The sequence below is a fragment of the Cervus elaphus genome, chromosome 11 (assembly GCF_910594005.1).
Source record: "Cervus elaphus chromosome 11, mCerEla1.1, whole genome shotgun sequence".
NCBI lineage: Eukaryota > Metazoa > Chordata > Mammalia > Artiodactyla > Cervidae > Cervus > Cervus elaphus.
Genome location: NC_057825.1, coordinates 75,385,642 through 75,406,705, shown reverse-complemented (window position 1 = coordinate 75,406,705; position 21,064 = coordinate 75,385,642). Strand labels below are relative to the sequence as shown.

The following is a 21,064-nucleotide window of genomic DNA, read 5'->3' as shown; positions in this document are numbered from 1 at the left end:
ACAGGTAAGTAGTAGGCCTTTTTGGCAGGTGGAGAAGGACAAGGAATATTGGCCTTGGGGATTAGAGGGGAACTTTTGATGAGTACCTACCTTGTGTCAGGGTCTCTCTTTGGCTCTGGAAATCTCTAAATCTTCCCAGCATCCTATGAGCTATGTATTATGAACACCATTCCACTAACAACAATACTGAGGCTCAGAAATGAGACCAGCCTATAGCCCTCCAGCTAGGATGTGTCAGAGACCTGATTCCACCCTGGTGAGCACATCTAATAGCTCATGCTCAGCTTTCCTAGCCACCTCTCTTAGCTCTCTGGAGCTGATGTGGAGTTCACATGCTGGCAATCCCTTGGAGGAGAGTGAGCAAGGCCATCCTGCAACATGAATGCAGAAGGGGAACATTCAAATTGCACTCTGAGGACACCCTGGATTCCCATGGTGTCCAGGAACACCTCGTCTCATCCTTGTGGTGTTCTGGAACTAGTCACAGAGGTTGGCATGGACATCCAAGGTGACACAGCTTAGAGCAAAGTCAACCTGATTAAAGCAGAAATAATGCCCAGCTCCATCCACGGACACGTCTCATTCCTGGGTCTGATAGCCATCTGACCTGTACCTCTGTATTTTGGTCAAGAATTGGGGAACAGGTTCTGAAAGCTTAGCCTTAGAGATTCAGGTCTCCTCTAAGCCCATGGCCAGTACCACTGAACTCTAGGTTCCCTTAGCTGTAGCCCCAGTGACTTCTGGCTCCTCTCACTGGACTGGGTACTGCAGGGAGCTGACCAGTTGCTGGCGATGTCCTGAGGACAGGGCTCAGGCCAGGTTGGCTGGATTGTCCTGTGTCCAGGCTGACCCTAAACCTGCCCTAGGGGACCCTATGCTGGCCATGGAAGGAATCTGTGGTGTTGGCCTTTACCCAAATGGTAGATTGCACTCCCAGTCCTGGCCACACTCTGCCCCATAAACCTTGACTACTCCTGGAATGCTCAGGGAATATGCTTGCCAGTGAGAACCCTTCTCCACAACTATCTGCAAAGAAAGGCATGCTCAATGACTTGAGGCCCATGGAGAGCAAGCAGGGTCTCTGGGGCTTTCCAGAACACAGCTGGGCCCCTGGAGTGGCTGTTTGTATAGGAGACCGAGCCCTAACACTGACCAAACCTTGCACCCATTCCAAGCCCTGGGGCTGTCCTTGATGGCCATCAGGAGTCATTTTAAGGCACCCTTCAAGTGGGAGCGAGATACTACCCCTCTGCTGAGTGGACTCCACTCAGCATTTGTGGGCAGTGGCCAGAATGGGGTCGCTTTGTGTGACTTTTGACCTACTGGAATTCATTTTCTTAAAGAGCTGTTTTCTTCTTTTCAGGGGTGTCATAGGAAAGCAAGGATACCAGTGTCAAGGTAAGAGGGTGTTGTATGAAGTAAATCCCTGGGAACCACAGGTCAATTCAGATCACGACTGCCTCTGGAAACGGGGGCTGGGTGGGATGAGACTCAGAGCTAGGTAGGCCCTGCATGGTCACGCTTTCTCTCTGTAAGGTGAGACCCTGATTTTCTTTTGTCCCTGCCTGGCCTCACTCCACCATAGCTGTGTGGGAGTAGATGTATAGGAGCGCCTGTGGGGACCACCATCTGCAGGTGACCAGGGGGCTCAGCGTTTTGGTGCAGTGTTTCTGGTGCACCTTCTTCTTTCTCCTGTGAAATGGAAAGCTTCAGGAAGATGCCCTTTGGAGCCCCTTGTGTCCTGAACTGGGTTCTGTGTGTTGTGTTAGCTCCCCACTCTCCCACTCCCTGAAGAAGCTTCCTCCCCTGCTTGTTTTATTCTGTCTCACTCATGATTCTTGCTGCTTTGCTCTCTCTCCCTCTCTCTCTCTCTCTCTTTTTTTTTTTTGTCTCTTCTATACCATCATTAGCTCTTAAACATTTAACAGTTGCCTGAAAGTATGAGAGGGTTTGCTTCTTCCCCAGTTAATTGACTACAAATGCAAGGTTAAGTTATCTAGAACTGGAGGGTGGTATGTGATGAGGTCATGCTGAGGCTTCTCTGTGGTTGGAACTGGGAGCCCAGCCACTGGTTGACTTGAGTCTCACCCCTGGGGGACTGGGGTAGCTTCTGTGGGATGTGGCTGTGTCCTGGGGGTAATGTGTGCACAGTTACACATGTGACAGTTCTTAGATTCTTTGTATCACCTACTGCCCACACTGGCCCATGACACTACAGACAGAGCATCAGCCATTTCTTGGGGAAGTGTTACATAAAATGAAAAATTTTAAATTTGGCACAAAAGGTATATCCAGATCAAGGAGCTAGAGAACTTCTATGTCACAGAATACCCACTCACGTGCTGCTGGCCTCCCTACCACCCCAGCCAGCCCTGGTGGGACCTTGAATGGAACACAGGGGTGCCTTCCAACTGGGCGATTGTTTCCTGACGCTGGCATGGAGAAGCAAGAAAATTGATTGGTACTCCTGGAACTGGAGAAAACTGCTGATGCCCTTTGGATATAAATGGTCCATTCTTCTCCAGAGCATTTAGGAGAGCCTAATGGTTCTGATGGCAGAGTGCTTTGAAGTGATTGCATAAAGGGCTTCAGGTAGGGCATTACAATAAGTCTCTGCGTCGGAGACAGAAGGGGCAGGGCTCCCCTCGCTCCTCCGCAGAGACCTCACTGAATCCTGGCATGGAACCTTTCTTCCCTGCTTGTTGCTCAGCTCTCTCATGTTTTGCTGTTTGCAGTCTGCACTTGCGTGGTCCACAAGCGATGCCATGAGCTCATAATTACGAAGTGTGCTGGATTAAAGAAACAGGAAACTCCCGACGAGGTAAATATTTATAACATTGAAATTCTGGGCTTTCTTCCCTGCCATCCCCACCCTCCACTGCCTCCTCTGTGGTCCCCAGGAAAAACCTTATCTCTCTGAGGTCCTGTTGCTTTCTTCATTGTGTTGATCAAAAACGAAGGGAGTTGTCCACAGCCTTCCGGCATGAGGTACAATCTACAGAATGAGTGCAGCTCAAAGTCAGGCTTGTGTGTGTGGATATGATGCCAAGGGTTGTATGGTCCCCAGAAGAAAGCCCAGGGGAAAATTTGAGTTGTTTTATGTCATTATCTCATCGAAACAGTGAAAGGACTCACTGACATGTCAAGGGCTCCACACAGCTCATAAACAGTGAGAGACAGAACACACAGCAGGAATCTTATCTTTATGAGGTGATGGAGGAATGGAGAGGGATTAGCGAATCTAAGAAACACTTAAGAGGCTGGAAGAACCACAGTAATAACAATAGCTGACATTCATTGGGTACTCACTGTGCCCTGATTTAAGCACTTTATCGTATATTATTTAAAGCCATAACAACCTTAATGAGATCTATCTTCATTTTCCAACAGAAAGAATAGAAGCGTAGAGAGGTCAAATTAACTTGCCTTAAACCTCACATCCCAGTATGTGAAAAAGCCAGCCAGTCTGTTCCAGAGTCTGAGTCCTTGACGACAGTACTATGTTCCCTTCATCTTAGAAACTAGTGTCAGATTGACTGTTACAAAAGTTGTTAGGGGTAAAGAAGCAAGAAAATTTGACTTGAAGCCAGGTTTCTCTTAACTGAGTAATTGAGAGAAGAGTGGATCCACTAACAGAGGTAAAAAAAAAAAAAACCTCTTAGAGAAAATGACAGGTGTGAATGTGAGTAGAGGAGTTATCTGTGTTCACGACAGTTGATTTCAAAGATATACTTTTAATTCTTGGTGAAATAAATAAATATCATATAATCATAGGCCATTAGTGTGAGAGAGACCCTGGGTGGGATTACAATCAGATAGGTTTATAATTAGGCTTCCAAAAGGAGTCCCTTCTATTTTTGAGAAGCAGGGTTTCTACCTGCTTCTTAAAAACAGTTCAACAAAGTGACACCTTGACACCCAAAACATTTTCCATCTTTATGGAAAGCATTTCCATCTCCTTTTGATTTCACACCATCTCTGGAAAGCAGGAAGGGACGAGGCTTAGACTGAGCATCCCATGTCCCTGGAAAGCAGACGGCCCAAAGCACCAAAGTCGTTTACTGAGGTCCTACAGTCACGGTAGGAAATCGCAAGTCACTGTCACCTGGCTCTCCTGACTCCTGTTCTAGGATTGTAACCATAAGTATGCTGCTACTCTCATTAGATTTTTAAGTGAATGAAAGAAAAAGATAATTTCCTTGCTATGTGTCTTTCTTCTTAGGGACATTTTATTGAGCATTTATTGAGCACTTCCTGTATGCCAGATGATTGCTCCATGGCCCACAGAAACAAAGAGGAATACATGATTCCTGCTCTTGAGATCATAACTCTCAATAAGTTTTTAAAAAGTGATCTCATAAGTTTTATCAATTGTGAACCTCTGCAGATGTCTAAACCTCTTTCACACCTCCTTGGAAGAAGACCCTATGACTTCATGCCATGCAGGCTAGAGGGTTGAGATTTGAAATGCACAGAACCCAGCTTTAATCTGTGACCTAGTTTTTCTGATTGTATTTTCTGGCATATTGAACACTGAAAAGAAGTTACCAATGAGGCGTGTTCCCAAACTTGGTACATGTCCCAAGGGAGATCAATTGCCAGGGATTGACTGGGTTTCTTAGTGGAATTGGTTGCCTGTCCTGCTGCTCCCTGAGGCCAGTCTCTTAGTTACTATATTCCTGACCCATCAGGGTGGTGACTGTGCCCTCTGCTGGGCACAGCCCTCGGGGGGCGAACCTTCAATTTCATCCTTTTGTGTAACCACCTGCAGGGTGAGACATGTACACACTCATCATACATATACACCCCACACCCACATGGCTCTAAACACCAAGCATCTAATGCCCTCCCATTAAAAGGGGGCTCTGCCAATGGGCTCCCTGGAACTTTTGGCCACAAGCACTCGGCCGATGCCCTCATCCTGTCTTGTGTCTCTGAGCTCACACTTAGGACTCTTGCCGTTCCCCGACTAACCAAGAATGCTCTCTCTTTGTGTCATCTTCCTTCCTTCTCTTCCTCTTTGGCTTTTAGTCTTCCGGTTCTATCTTTCTCCCTGTTCTCCCTCCCCGAGTCCTTCCTGTTGGCCTCACTCACCGCTCTCCGGCTGTATCTTCCTCTGAGTGCTGTGTGCTTCGGAACTACACCTGGGCCGCCTCCCTGGGTGCTCGCAGTCTCCCTGATCCTGCAGCACAGTCTTATGTGTCGGTCATCATTCTCACCCCCCATCGTCTGATACTTTAGAGTCCTTAGTGGCTGCAGCTGAGGGTCACACAGCTTTCCTGCCCCCACAGACCTCCTAGTCACCTGGGATGCTTCCCGACCTCTTCACCTTGGTTGTCCCCACATCCCTTTGGGGCTAGTCCTGGGAGACCACGACTCTCCTCTTAGTATCAACCCAGCATGTCTTCAGTACCTACAGTAATATGTTTCCTGCCTCTTCTACCCCCAGGGTCTCATTGATCCCACAATCCTGTCACCTAATGACAACTCTTCAAGGCCAAAATGTGAGGTGCAGATTGACTGCTGTGTGCCATGGGATTTGGAGGTCTGGAGTCCCGGATGGGACTGGTAGGGGGTCAGAGTCCACAGAGAAAGTGGGGTCAGGGCCCTGGGAGGAAGGCTGTCTTCACCATGTTCCCAGGGAAGCTTCAGAGCAAGGAGCTTGGCTTTGACCCTGTGCTTTGCCGTTCCTGCAGGTGGGCTCCCAGCGGTTCAGTGTCAACATGCCTCACAAGTTCGGGATCCACAACTACAAGGTCCCCACCTTCTGCGACCACTGTGGCTCCTTGCTGTGGGGCCTCTTGCGGCAGGGTCTGCAGTGCAAAGGTAAGGTGCTGGGTCCTGCTCTCCCCCTGCCCTTGCACCTGAGCCCCTGCTGTGCTCCCCTTAAAGAACCTTTCTTCTTGGAGCCTCGAGAGTGCTTTCCAGGGCTGACCAAAGGACTGGGCCCAAGCCCTTGCTAAGCCGTTGTTAGTTACTCTGAGCATTTGCAGGCAGTCTGTGTGCAGAGGCCTTCCAGCGGACTCTGTAGAGGGAATCAGAAGAGAGAAAGTGTGACTCCACCTTCTAAGACAGTGAACAAGCTGGGGCCACAAGATGAGTCTGAAAAAGTGCAGGAAAAAATTAAGGAAAAGATACACTGGAGTATAAGAGAAGAAAAGCTTTTGGAGTTAGACTGTGAAATAAGTCATAGACATTTTTCTGTCTCCATCCGTGGTTCAGAGTTTACTTTTGGAAAAACACCTGCTAAAATGCTGTCACATAAAACAGATTGCTCCTTCATAGACCTGTGATGGATGTTATATTATCCCCTGGCCCCATGAGGAAATAGGCTCAGAGACTAATTTAACCTCTTCATGTAGCTCATGAGCAGAAGTAGGGTTTGAACCTTGACCTCTGGGTCTGAGTTTCTTCCTTTATTTCCTGCTGTTCTGCCTTTGAATTGACTTCTGCTCAAATGAGTGTGCTAAGTGACACAGGTAATACCACATAATATGGGGAGGTGGGTTCACACTCTGGGGTCTAATAGAAGTCCAGTGTCACAAGCTAGTCTAACTTGCTCACAGAGTTGGACAACCATGAACTATTGGCCAGGGATATCTCACAGACACTATTTAAAAACACTTTTTTATTATTTTATTAAATATTAAAATTTTATTATTTAAGTAAATTTAAGCTTAAAAATGAAAATGTATTAAACTGTTAAATTAGTTTGTTATAAAAGCAGTATTTTATTATTACTGAATGCATCATTAATAAATTCCCGTTATGAAAAAATTAGAGAAAGAGCTAAAGTTTAAGAAGGAAATTGAAGCTGTGAACCGATTGGTCACTGAAATGATCCCAGTGAGAAAGTATGAAGATTGGAAATAAGGTATTGGCTGTAGTGGGAATAGAGAAGGAAAATAACCTAGGAGGTGTTGATGAGTGATTTATTGTCTGTAGTGATCAGATCCAACTGGGAGGATGGTGGCACCACTCGCTGAGACAGGGAACCCAGGAGAGAGGGCAGGGTTGGAGGTAGAGATGGTGGAGTTGAGCTGGGGACGTGTTAACTTTGAGGCGCCAGTGGAAAGTACATGAAGCTGTCTGACTATTGGAAATTCTCATTGAAACTCAGGAAAGATGTCTAGATGGAGCTTTTAGATTTGGATTTGTCAGTGTTTGAGTAGTAGTTAACCTATGAAGTAGATGTCATCCCCAGGATAAGTACCTTGAGTGAAGAAAGAAGAAGACAGCTTGGGAATCTGGGGATGAGGTAGGGTATCAGCATCCTAGGATGAGTGTGCAATGGAGCTGCATGCTCTGAGGGGAGGGCCTCAGAGATAGGAGGGAAAGTGGCAGGGAATGGAATCATAGAAGCCAAAAGAGCTGAGAGTACTTTTTAAAAAATTTAAAAAGGGAGTGATGGATAGTGCCAAATGCTTCTAAAAAGTTATTTAAAGTAAAAAGTGTCACATGGGAAAATAGAACTACATATAATCCAGCAACTCCACTTCTGGCTATTTTCTTGAAGAAATAGAAACACTAATTTAAAAAGATACACATACCCCCTGTGTTCATTGCAACATTATTTACAATAGCCAAGATATGGAAGCAACCTAAGTATCCATCAACAGATGAATGGGTAAAGAAGAGGTGTTGCGTGCACACGCGCACACACACACACACATGCACAGTGTAATAGTACTCAGCCATAAAAATTGATTAAATCTTGACATTTGTGACTGAGTAGACCTAGAGGTATTATGCTTAGTTAAATAAGTCAGACAGGGAAAGACAAATGGTGCATAGAATCTTGTTGTTGTTATTGTTGTTCAGTTGCTAAGTTGCATCCAACTCTTTGTGACCCCATGGACTGCTGCACACCAGGCTTCCCTGTCCTTAACTATCTCCCTGAGCTTGCTCAAATTCATGTCCACTGAGTCATTGAGTCTAACTGTCTCATCCTCTGCGGCCCTCTTCTCGTTTTGGCTTCATTCTTTTCCAGCATCAAGGTCTTTTCCAGGGAGTCGGCTCTTCACATCAGATGGCCAAAGTCTTGGAGCTTCAGCTTCAGAATCAGTCCTTCCAATGAATATTCAGGGTTGATTTCCTTTAGGTTTGACTGGTTTGATCTCCTTGCAGTCCAAGGGACTTTCAAGAATCTTCTCCAGCACCACAATACATAAAACAGAAACAGACTCATAGATATAAAGAACAAACAGGTGGTTTGCTGGAGGGGAGGTGGGTGGGGGATGAGGGAGATTAAGAGGTACAAACTTCCAGTTACAAAATAAATGTTACAGAGATGAAACGTACAACGTGGGGCATAGACTGAACAATACTGTAGTATCTTTGCATGGTGACAGATGGTAACTAGACTTATTGTGGTGCTCATTTTGTAATGTATAGAAATATTGAATCACTATGTTTGTGCACCTGGAACAAGCATGGTATTATAGGTCAGTTATGCTTCAATAAAACTGAAAAAAAAAGGTGGGACATGGGGTTGGATTTAACAATAAGGAGATCACTGGTGCACTCAGCAGGGGCTATCTTGATGGGGATGAGCACCCAAGTGCAGAGGCTGGAGTGAAAACAGAATGTGAAGTATTTTCAGGATATTTTATATAATCAGAAAAAAGACAGTGGAAAAAGAGACCATTAATGAGCCAGGAGAGACAGGGGATTGCTGATAGAACAGGGATAAAGAGATGGATACCCCTCCTCCTAGTAAAAGGAAAGACTCAAAGCCAGGCCTGGCATGTCCTGTGTCAGGGAAGGGAGTCCAGGAGGAGATGACTGGCAGAATGGTCATTTAAGTTCTGAATCTTCTGAGGGCACTGCAGCTAAAAATAAGTTCCTTTTTTAATTAAGTTTTTATAGGAAACTCCTTACTGTTCTCCATAGTGGCTGCATTAATTTACATTCCTTCCTACAGTGTAAGAGGATTCCCTGCTCTCACACCCTCTCCAGCATTTATGTATAAAATAGATCACTAAGGAGAACTACTTTATAGCACAGGGAACACTACTTGAAACTGTGGTGACCTAAATGGGAAGGAAGTCCAAAAAAGAGGGGATATATGTATACGGCTTCCCTGGTGGCTCAGACTGTGAAGAATCTGCTTGTAATGAAGGAGACTCAGGTTCGATCCCTGGGTTGGAAAGATCCCCTGGAGAAGGGAATGTCTATCCACTCCACTATTCTTGCCTGGCAAATGCCATGGACAGAGGAGCCTGGCAGGCTATAGTCCATGGGTTTGCAAAGAGTTGGACACGACTGAGTGACTAACACACACGTATATGTATGGCTGATTCACTTTGCTGTACCACATTGCAAGCAGGATATTGTAAAACAACTATGCTCCAACAATAATAATAAAAAAAAAAGGTCAGCAGATAGAAGACAACCCCAGACTGTGGCACTTCTAACATGAGAGCAGAAAAGTCTTTTTAATTACTCTGTTTCTGATGTTGATAATAAAGAAGATTAGATAGTGATGGTATTAATTAGAGTGTTATCGGTGATGAAAGACAATAAATAGCACGCCATTTCATTACCTAACCCTTGTTAATTTCCCCAACTTTGATCAATACAGACTTTGGCCAGACTTCTGAGTTACCGGGTCGGGCAGCGGGGGAAGAGAGTTCCCTTACTTCTGAAATTCGAGATCCTTTTCAGAGTTGACGTGAGAAGTAAGGGGGCTGTGGAAGGCACGAGGAGGGTTGGGAGGAGGGTTGGAAATAGCAGTGGTAAGAAGTGAGGAAGAATAGGACAGGAGGAAGTGCTGGCCGCTGACACATCTTATGTTCTCTGTGAGCTTCCCAGATGTTGTTTCCCTTTCTAGAATTCCAGCAGATGACCTGAAAGAAACAGGGCCTGTCCAAAATCTTTTTTGCCATTAAGTGACATGGAAACAAAAAGAAGAGAAAGAAAACAATGCAGCATGAGTCTTGAATGCTTTCAGCAGAGGAGTGATGCATTTTTGGAAAGTTGAGTAGTGGTTGCCAGGAAGCAGAGCGCCTGCTTTGGATGGGACTCTGATGAGGCCATGTCTGGTTTTAAGTAACTCTATTAATTATTGATCTATCTAGGGAATCTAAATGAAGGCACCATCATCTCATAAATATTGATAACTTAAGGAGGCAGCCCAGACACCCAGACGTGGCTGCCAGGGCTGTGGGTCCCTGGATGACCCTGGGAGAAGGCAGGGCCGGGGGACGGTGTGTTCAGCTCTGTTTTGGCAGGAAGCGCCTCAAGTAAAAGATGGGGAGAATGAGGCTGTCTCAAGTGAGGATTCCTGGTCACTGGAGCCCAGTGGGACATGAGAGGAACAGGCTACACAGAGATGAGAAGGTAGAGGCCATTCAGAACTTAGGGCCCCAACAAAGGTTTACAGATACTCCTGTCCTGTCCTCTGTTACCATGATTTGGCCTTTTCCCTCTTGTTCCTTTTCTCCTCCTGCTGCGCTTTTCTCTCTCAATTTATTTTTTAGATTCACAGTAAAACTGAGCAGAAGGTACAGAGATTTCCTGTATATAGCCTGCCCCCACATATACCCAGCCTCTCCCACCATCAACATCCCCAGCCAGAGAGATGCATTTGTTAAACAGTTGCTGAGCTTACACTGACACATCATAATCACCCAATATCCATAATTTACATTAATTTCACTCTTGGTGTTGGACACTCTGCGGGTTTTGACAAATGTATAATGACATGTATCTACCTTACAGTACCATACAGAGTGGTTTCACTGCCCCCCAACCACCTATGTTTTCTTCTCGCTTTTTATCCTTTTTCAGCCTCAAGTCTTTTTGTCCCTGCAGGCCCCTTATCCTGTGGAGAGGGTGATGGCCAGAAGAGGCTGAAAGGGTCCTGGGAAGGGGCCCCTCTTATCTGGGTCTAAGTCTGGTTCCACTCCTTTGATTGCTAAGAAAAAGAAATAAAAAATTACTGACCTGCCTGGTGTCTCAGAGCAAGTCCCCAGGGAGCTAGAGTTACACCCAGGCAGCTGGCTCCTGCGCTGCCTCTGGTCTGTGATCCCCACCCTCTCCCATCTATGGAGACTCCATCAGGTCTGCACCTTTGTTGAATCAGGCTGGCTTGGCCTCCTGGGCTGGAGCCCCCATCCCCTGGTCATGGTGGGATACAAGCCACTTGACCTGCTGGTCTGTGGCTTCAGCTTTCTTGCCCATCCCACTCCTGGGGATAAAACATTTAGGTGTTTTCAATGAAATGGGTTTTTCTCGAGCTTGCGTCTATAGGGAAGGATCCATGAGATGGTCCTGGTCACTCTCCCTTCAGCCTGAAGTTGCCTGAGCCACATGGGTACAAAGGTGCTGGATATACTCTTCCAGAGACTGTCCCTCTGTCAGCCAGGGAGAGAGAGCATAATCACCCCCTTTTACTGGCGGAAACTGGAGACCAGTGTGCACAGAGGGATACAACCAGGGACCTGTGGGAACCCACCACTGTCCTCTGGGCAGCCTCCTCCCTCCCACCACCCAAGAGGGGCCAGTCACTTGGAGAATGCTCACAGGCTGTGTTTGAGTAACCGAGCTCCTTTATCAGGGTAGAAAGACACCAGCACTAAAGCAAGATATTTCGTTGCTGTCTTTTTTTATTTTTTTGGCCACCTAGCAGGGCCCTAGCTTCTCAACCAGGGATTGAACCTGTGCCCTTGGCAGTGAAAGTGCAGAGTCCTAACCACTGGACCACCAGGGGATTTCCTCCTGTCCTTTATCTTACGATTTAAGTGCTGGCACCGTTGTGCTGTACCTCTCTATAGACTCATTGAGGGTCTGTCTGAGCACCTCAGCCACTATTAGACGGTGCGAAAATGAGCTTCAAATGTTCAAATACTAGCGTCACTGAGGCATTTGAACTCTTTTTGTTCTTCATTTTATTTTAAGTCTACTGCTTCCTTAACCTGACCTTCACCTGCACAGTGAATGCCTCCAGGGTCCTCTCACATGTGCTGTATTTCTCCATTGACTTATGGAGTCAGCTTCCCCAGAGGGAAAGACTCCCAATACCTTATGATTTTTGTTTCCTTCTCTAAAGAAGATGTGGGGTTCTCACCTGCCCTGGCCACCCACCCCACTCCCCACTTCTCTTCTGCCTGTGAGCTCACACGTCTCCAGCACAGCCGCCTTGACATCACCCAGCATCTGGGGCAGTTTAACAGAAAGCCAGACCTCTTTACACAATTCTGTCTGCCCTGCAGGGCCTGCAGCAGCCCTGGCTTTCCTGTCCTCCTCTGGGGTGAGGCCCCTGCTCCTGCCTGTCCACCCTGACTGCAGCCCTGTGCCAAGGTAGGGAACGAGGTACAGCTGGAAAAGGTCTGGCCTGGAGAGTCCTGAAGAGTCTCCTTCCTGGCTTCTTGACTCTCTCTGAGATCTTATCCTAATAGTAGCTGTGAGCCAAGGCTACTTTTGTGGACTAAGGGATAGAGAGTCACTCCCATTCCTGCAGGTAATGAAGAACAGGCCATCTATTGGGGCAAACCCCCTAGGCAGAGAGCTGGAAGCAGTGAAGATCCCAGATTGGGAGTCCAGGATACTGGTCTGTGCTGGTTCTGCCACTGCAGATAGGAGGAAGGGAAGGTTTTCTCTCTCCCTTCCCTTCCCTTCCTTTCTTCCTTCCTTCCATTTTAAAAAAGTGGATATTAAAAAAAAAATCAGTAAAGTTATGAAAAAGAATTTTTATTCTCATCAGTTTTGAAAATATCAGCCCTTTACTATTATTTTTTAACAGTTTCCTTGTCATAGGGCTTCCCTGGTGGCTCAGCTGGTAAAGAATCTGCCTGCAACGCGGGAGACCTGGGTTCGATCCCTGGGTTGGGAAGATCCCCTGGAGAAGGGAAAGGCTACCCGCTTCAGTTTTCTAGCCTGGAGAATTCCATGGACTGTATAGCCCATTGGGTCACAAACAGTTGGACACAACTGAGCGACTTTCACTTTTCCTTGTCATATCTTCAACTTTTATTTGTATTTTTACAATTAAAAAAACACAAATAATACACAAATAATTCTCACTTTGAAAGATTCTAGCAAGACTTAAGTATACGTATGAAAATATTAAAGTCTGTTATATTCTCTTACCATGTCTATCTCCAGCCCTAACCACTACTAACAATTTGTTGGGGTCCTTTTAAGCCTTTTTGTGTACATTTGCTACTCCCAGTCTTGTCTCCTGCCCGGGACTCTGCATCAAGCACTCTCCCACCCCTGCTAACCTCCATGACACAGCATACCACTTCCTGCTCACAGCTGTGTGTGTCTTGCCCCTGCGCGTGGTGCGGCTGGCTGTAACCCGTTATGCTATCAAACCACCGCTCTGGCTCACCCCCAAGGGCCAGACCACCCTCATGTAGAGAGATTTCCGGAGAACACTTAGGCCTGCCCGTCTCCCTTTGTCACTGTTCTCTCACAAGGTCTTCTGCCTGCTTTGGGAGGAGTCCCAACAGCCTAACCCACCCCACTGCAACCCCAGCTTTAATCTCAGCTATGGAGAGGGTGGGAACATGGAAACCAAAATGAAGGTCAGCATGCCCCAGCCCCCGTCTGTCCTGAGGACAGCACGGCTGCCACAGCACCACCTAAAGCACCGAGTAGGAGCTCAACAAATGTGTGATGAGACCCTGGGCAGAAGTAGAATAATGATCTTCCTTTTTGAAGAGCCCCAGCAGTGCAGCTCATCCCGGTGAAGCGGTTGAAAAATGAACAATATGAAGCAGCCTAGAACGGGAATCCTCAGGGAACTGGCAGCTGGGTGCTCACCAGTCCGGATGACGGACAGAAGTGGGTGATTCAACTGGTTTGACTGCCTTGTGTTACTATAAACGAGCTTCTTTGGTTCTAACATTTACGTTCTCTTCCTGATCTGCGGCCTCCAGATGTTACTTCCAGCTTCTGGGAACCCCACTGTGGCTGCTTAAATTATGTCAAGTTCCCTTCTCTCAGCCAGCTTTGCCCTCATGTTTCCAGACTTTTCAAAGCGCCTTCAAAGTCTCTTTTTCATGTGGTTCATATTAACTGACAATCACTGGGTTTTTTTTTTTAACCTTACATATTAAGACAACTACACAGTTCTCTCAAAGAAATAACAGAATTTTTAAAAATGAAAAATGAAGTCCCCCAAAATCTTTCTTGTGTTGCTGACCAGTCAACCTGAGCGAATTTGTTTCATTAGGATGGACAGGTCTGGTGTTACAACACCAGAGGGCGCCAGCGGCTAAATCACATAGATAAACTACCTGTGCTACAAAATTCTTTCTTCATTCGGTTGCTTCATTCTTGTCCATTCTGTCACCTCAAGAAGAGACAGAAGAGAACTTGTATGAGATAGGATGGCTGGACAGGTGCAGATGAGCTGAGCTGAGTGTCAGAAAGTAGCTTTGCTAAGGGCAGTGGGACAGAGAATTCAGAGTGCTGTTGCCTGGAGTCTGGCATGGGTCTGAGGATTTTTGAGCATTTTTAGTAATAACTCAATTAATGTAGGTGGCACCATGGCCAGGCTGTGATGGAGCTTTCTTTTTGTTTATATTGCCTGAGAAAGCTCCCCTCCCATCAGCTCCCCTACCCCCATATTCCTGCCTTTGGCTCTGTGGGCATCTTCAGCCATGTAATTCACTTGAGCTCTTCAAGCCTGGGTTGGAGATGAAGGAGAGTAGGGTCAGTGCTGTCCCTCCTCCAGGTCAGTGGTCAGGTAGTGCAGAACCCTTAGGTCTGGTCATCCTGCGTGGTTTTATTCCAGAAAGTCTGTGTGTGTGTATGTGTGTTAATAGACTTTAGCTTTTGGAGTAGTTTTAGGTTCAGAGCAAATTTGAGGAGCAAGTACAAAGATTTCCAGCATACCCCCCTACCCCGCCCCACAGACAGCCTTCCTCACTATCAGTATCCACACCAGAGTGATGCATTTGTTAAATCAATGAACTTGCATTGACGCATCATTATCCCTCAGTTTACATTAGGGATCACTCTTCGTACTAGACATCCTGTGGGTTTGGACAAATGTACAACATGGTTTATCCATCCTTATAGTATTTATACATAGTAGTTTCACTGTCCTGAAAATCCTCTGGGCTTTAGCTATTTATTCTTCCCTGCTCCCCTGCAGCCACTGACAGTCCCTGATCCTTTTACAAGTCCACAGTCTTGCTTTTCTGTCATGGAGGAGGATGTCATGTAGTAAGAGCTATATACAATGTGTAGTTTTTTTTTTCAGATTGGCTTCTTTCACTTAGTAATATGCAATTAAGGTTCTTTTATGTCTTTTCATGGTTTAATAGCTAATGTATTTTTAGTACTGACATATATTCAGTTATATGCATGTACCACAATTTAGTTGTTCAGCTACTGAAGGACATCTTAGTTGCTTTGAAGTTTTCATAATTATGAATACAGTTGTTGTACACATCCATATGCTGGTTTTTGTGTAGACCTACATTTTCAACTCATTTGAGTAAATACCAGGAGTGTGATTTTAATGTCTTCTTGGAAAATTGTCCCTTGTTGTGCCCTTTGATATCTCTGATAACTTTCCTTGCTCTGAAGTCTGCTCTATCAGAAATTAATGTAGCTACTCCTGCTTTCTTTTAATTAGCATTAGCATGGTGTATCTTTCTCCAGACATTAATTTTAATCTATATGTATCTTACATATTTAAAGTGTGTTTATTCTAGATAATATGTACTGGGTTTTCTTTCTTGATCCACTCTGACAATCTCTGTCTTCTACTCAAAGTATTTAGACCATTGACATTTAAAGTGATTTTCGATATATTTGGATTAATAACAATCTTTTTGTTATTGTTTTCCATTTGATGCCCTTGCTCTTTGTTTCTATTTTTGCCTTTCACATTTTTCCACCTTTTGTGGTTTTAATTGAACAATTTATAAGATTCCATTTTTTCTCTTTTCTTAGCATATCCATTCTTCTGTTATTTTTTAAAACTTATTTTCATGGTTGCCCTAGAGTTTGCAACATACATTTATAACTAATCCAAGTCCACTTTCAAATAATGCTCTAATACTTCACAGATAGCCAAAGTACTGCATGTGTGCTAAGTTGCTTTAGTCGTATCCGACTCTTTGCAACCCCATGGACTGTAGCCCTCCAGGCTCCTCTGTCCATGGGATTCTCCAGGTAAGAATACTGGAGTGGGTTGCCATTTCCTACTCCAGGGGATCTACCTGACCCAGGAATTGAAACAGCATCTCTTATGTCTCCTGCACTGGCAGGCAGGTTCATTACTTCTCGTGCCACCTGGGAAGCCCCAGGTGCAAGTATTAATACCTTATAATAACAAAGTATTTCTTATTCTTCTGTCCTCCTTCTCATATCATTGTTGTCATTCATTTCACTTATACATAAGCATATATTTTCTATACATATGATATATATAAGCATAATAATTGAAAACATCGTTGCTATTGTTATCTTGAAAAATTATCTGTTAGGTCAAGTAAGAATTTAAAAAATAAAAGTTTGTATTTTACCATCACTTATTCCTTCTCTGATGCTCTTCCTTTCTTTATGTAGATCTGAGTTTCTGATGACTGAAGGAAGGAAAGTGACTGATAGCTCTTTCCTTCTTTCTGAAGAGCTTCTTTTAACACTTCTTGCTAGGCAGGTCTATTGGCAATAAAGTTCCTCAACTTTTATTTGTCTGAGGAAGTCTTTATTTCTCCTTCACTTTTGAAGGATAATGTCACAGGGTACAGAATTCTGCATTTTTCCCCCCTCTCAATGCAGTAAGTCTGCTACATATGAACCTTGAGGTTGCTAACTTTCAAAGATGTGAATCTGTGTTCACATGACCAGTCGTGTAAGTGAGTCACATGCCTGGTATACATTGTCACGTGTGTGCTTCCTCTATAAGTGTTGTGCTTTAGTGTCCTGTATAAAGTACAGTAGTTCAGTAACTTTATTTCAAGCCCAGGATGTCTAGGAGCAAGTGTACAGGCAGTGTTGGTGTAACTGTCACTGCTAAGAATCACCAGCTGTTGTACTTCACTATTATACTTTTCAAGGTACTATGGCACTACAAGAGTAAAAGATACTGTACTGTAAGATTAAAAATGTTTTCTTTATTTTTATATTTGTTTTTTATAAGCAAATATTATAAATCTATTACAGTACAGTGCTACATAGCCAGTTGTGTTAGTTGAGTACCTAGGCTAACTTTATTGGCCTTAATTAGATTTATGAACATGCTCTTAGAACAGAGCTAGTTCATATGAAGGGGATTTATTGTACTTTAAATATTTCACTCTACTCTCTTCTTGCTTATGTGGTTTCCAAGAAGTCAGATGTAATGCTTGTCTTTGCTTCCCTTTGGGTAAGGTGTTATTTCCTTCTGACTTCTTTCAAGATTATTTTTCTTTATCTTTGATTTTCTGCAGCCTGTATATGATATGCCTAGATGTAGCTTGATATTGGTTTTGTTCTTTTTCATTTATCCTGTTCTTTCCTGTCATTTGTTGGTGTTCTCTAAGCTTCCTGGGTCTGTAGTTTGGTATCTGAATTCAATTTGAGGGCATTCTCAGTCATTTTTACTTCAAATTTTTTTTTTCACTTTTCCCTTTTTTTTCTCCTTCTAGTATTCCCATACACATGTTACACCTTTTGCAACTGTTCTATATTTCTTAGATATTCGATATCTTTTTTTCCAGTATTTCTCCTTTTGTTTTTCTGTTTTAAAAATTTCTATTGACATATACCCTTAGCATATTAATCATAGTTGTTTTAAATTCCTGGCCTGGTTATTCCAGCAACCCTGCCATGTCTGAGTCTGGTTCTGCTTCTTGCCTTGTTTTTTTGCCTTTTAATGTGCGTCATGTTTGTGTGTGTGAGAGCGGGATAGTCAGACATGAAATGTCAAGTAACAGGAACAGCAGTAACAGGCCTCTAGTAACATGGTGGTAAGGTGCTGGGGGAGGGGAAGCATTCTGTAGTCCTGAGATTAGGTCTCAGTCTGTGTGTGAACCTGTTTCTCTGAACTATGAGCATTATACATGTTTCTCAGGGTTCCCCCCACCTTATATAGGACTGGATAGCTAACACAGGTTGGAGTTGGGTATTTTCCTCCCCCTAGGTTGCTTAGGAGCTGATAAAGCTACGGTGGTTTAGTCTCTGATGAAATAGCGTCTTCTCAGAGCCAGCCGCGTTAAGAACAGGGAGCTCTGCTGTGGTTCAGAATTCCTTCCCTCTCTCCCTGTGATCAGCGTGAGGGATTTCTTTCTCCAATATTCACTGTGAGAACATGGTCAAACAACTAGAGGTAAAACTCACAAAAGTGGGGGGACCCTGTGACGGGGTCAGCCTAGAGTCTTTGACAGATCGCCCACACTGGGACCCGACGGTTCACCATTTAGGGCAGGCTTCCCTTCCCTGTGCTGGTTTTCCACTGGGTTGCTGCTAGGGAGTTTCTGTTCCACTGAGTTATGATCTGTATCTGTCTCTCCCACAGGGCAGCGGTTTGCCCTGTGATGTTACTTCTCTGTTAAATCTTAAGAAGAGTTGTTGATTTTCCAGTTTGTTCAGCTTTTTACTCGTCAGGACAGAGCAACAACTTCCAAGCTCCTCACATGCTGGACTGGAGACCAAAACAGTTCATGTTTTCACCTTGGATGTCCTGCACCAAGGTCAGCTTAAGTGATGCAGATGAAACAAAAAACAAAATTCAAGCATGGCCTTTGTTCCTTTGAATCCAGATTTTGGATCTGAAAGGGACCTTGGAGGTCACCTTATTCAGGCTCCTCATTTTTAGAGATGAGCTTCTTTATAGGCTGTCTACTGTGAGTATTCCTCTCTTGGGAACATTCCCACATTACAGCAGAGTAATATAGTGCACTGTATACAGGGGACCCATTCGGGTTCAGCATCCAAATGAACTTTCTTCAGAGAAACCAATTAAATTCTACGGTCAGTGTTCTGCTCCCTGAAAGGAAATTTCAGCGTGATTTTTATTTATCCGTAGCCTGATTATCTCTGTGAGGTGATTGATTTTAGATCTGTGTGAGGGGATGATGGGTGATTTTTTTATTTTTCTTTTTTTGTCTTCCTGCATTTGCCAAATTCTAACAAATGAACGTGTGTTCCTTTTACAATCAGAGCACAATAAGGTAACATTTTAGGCCATGACCCTTTGGAAGCCTCTCCTCCGTGTCTCCTTACAGTCTGCAAGATGAACGTTCACCGGCGCTGTGAGACCAACGTGGCTCCCAACTGTGGCGTGGATGCCAGGGGTATCGCTAAAGTGTTGGCTGACCTGGGTGTTACTCCAGACAAGATCACCAATAGTGGCCAGAGGAGGAAAAAGGTAAGTGGTTCTTGGGTGATGTTTCTGGAGCTCCATGTGAGGCAGCATCTCCGTGCTATCTTCCTGAGAGTCCCTTGGAGTATAGTTCTGAGACTGCTGGGTTGAGATGCTGGACTTGAAACAGCATGTGCTTAAAGAAAACAAAGAAGGAAAAGTCATGCAGGTAACACAAAAGTCTCCTTTGATTCCAGAGGTGAGGAAAAGCCAAGCAAGTCTCAAGTGTTGTGTTTCTTAGGGGTACGTCACCTTTGAGGTAAGCATTCTGGAATTCCCTCCAGAAAAGACTCAGTTCTAGACAGGGAAGTAGCCTTATCTGCCTCCAAGACTGGCATGAGAGCAATGTTCACATTTGAACTTTGCCTCTGGTATCACTATAATGAGGATAAATGGATGAAGAGCTGGAAACACATTCTTTTCTAGGGAGCAAGCCAAGAAGATTTGTGATAGTGCTGGCACTTGGCTGCCCGAGGAATATTGTTAATGTCCCACGACATGAAACATCTGGGCCTGTCTTTGGTGACCAAAGCCCTGTCTCTATCTGTGTGACATTCCGAATGTCAGTAGGAAAAGATCCATTTGCTAAAATGTTATTTTGGTAAGTCAGGGCCCACAGATGTAAACAGTGCTAAAGATATCTCTAGCATTTTGTTTGAAGGCTCGTCCTAGCCTTGGCTCCTAGCCTAAAAAATGTAAGAAGGCTCTGAAAGAGTAACTTAATGAAAAAATGAGAACCATGTTAACTGGGCAAGAAATCCTGGTGGGGTGGTACGGGCAAGTGGCTCTCATTGCCCAGTACTTTTTTTTTTTTTTAACTAAAAAACAAGCCTGACTCTGGGTGCTTCAACAGTCTTAGCTCCTAAATGTTGTCTCTAAATTTTCCCTTGAAATACTTTCTGAAGGGCTTTGTGTTTCCCTTCTTGTTCTAGAAGCTGCCCATGCCTTTTCCCTGCTGCCTCTCAGAGGAGGCTTTTCCCTTGAATGGGAAGGTTTGGTTGTTTCCATCTTCTTAAGCATTTTCTTCTTTACCTTTCCAATAAACAGAGCTATTTTGTAAGGGTTAGAGGAAAAAACACCCTCTCCTCCTGACTAACGTGAGATTTTTGTGCTTCTGGTGGCTCTTCTCAGCTCTTGACAGTCCCACTGGTAGAAGCAGGACTTCAGTTACTGACCCAGGACATTGAAGCTACAAGCAGAATGTCAGAACCCCTAATGCCGAGGCCCCACCCAGAAGGCAGGTTAGACAGACACCCTGTGATGACAGTGCTGAACCCACATATGTACAGGCTCTGCAGAGAGTCCTGTTCAGCAGACACGATTTTGCTCCTTGCCAGAAGTAAACTGGTTTTAGAAAAGGCAGAGGAACCAGAGATCAAATTGCCAACATCTGCTGAATCATCGAAAAGGCAAGAGAGTTCCAGAAAAACATCTATTTCTGCTTTATTGACTATGCCAAAGCCTTTGACTATGTGGATCACAATAAACTGTGGAAAATTCTGAAGAAGATGGGAGTACCAGACCACCTGACCTGCCTTTTGAGAAACCTGTATGCAGGTCAGGAAGCAACAGTTAGAACTGGACATGAAACAACAGACTGGTTCCAAATAGGAAAAGGAGTATGTCAAGGCTGTATATTGTCACCCTACTTATTTAACTTATATGCAGAGTACATCATGAGAAATGCTGGGCTGGAGGAAGCTGGAATCAGGATTGCCGGGAGAAATATCAGTCACCTCAGGTATGCAGATGACA

General features: G+C 44.6%; 1 protein-coding gene across 3 annotated transcripts in view; it reads left to right on the top strand.

The window, feature by feature from the left end:
- PRKCE (protein kinase C epsilon) overlaps positions 1-21,064 on the top strand; it is a 542,503-nt gene that overhangs the window by 346,439 nt on the left and 175,000 nt on the right. For all 3 annotated transcript variants that reach the window (XM_043918105.1, XM_043918104.1, XM_043918106.1), the window contains exons 5-8: positions 1,364-1,398; positions 2,736-2,821; positions 5,697-5,826; positions 19,173-19,315. In XM_043918105.1, coding sequence (XP_043774040.1) covers positions 1,364-1,398; positions 2,736-2,821; positions 5,697-5,826; positions 19,173-19,315 — 394 coding nt within the window. The remainder of the gene's footprint in view (positions 1-1,363; positions 1,399-2,735; positions 2,822-5,696; positions 5,827-19,172; positions 19,316-21,064) is intronic.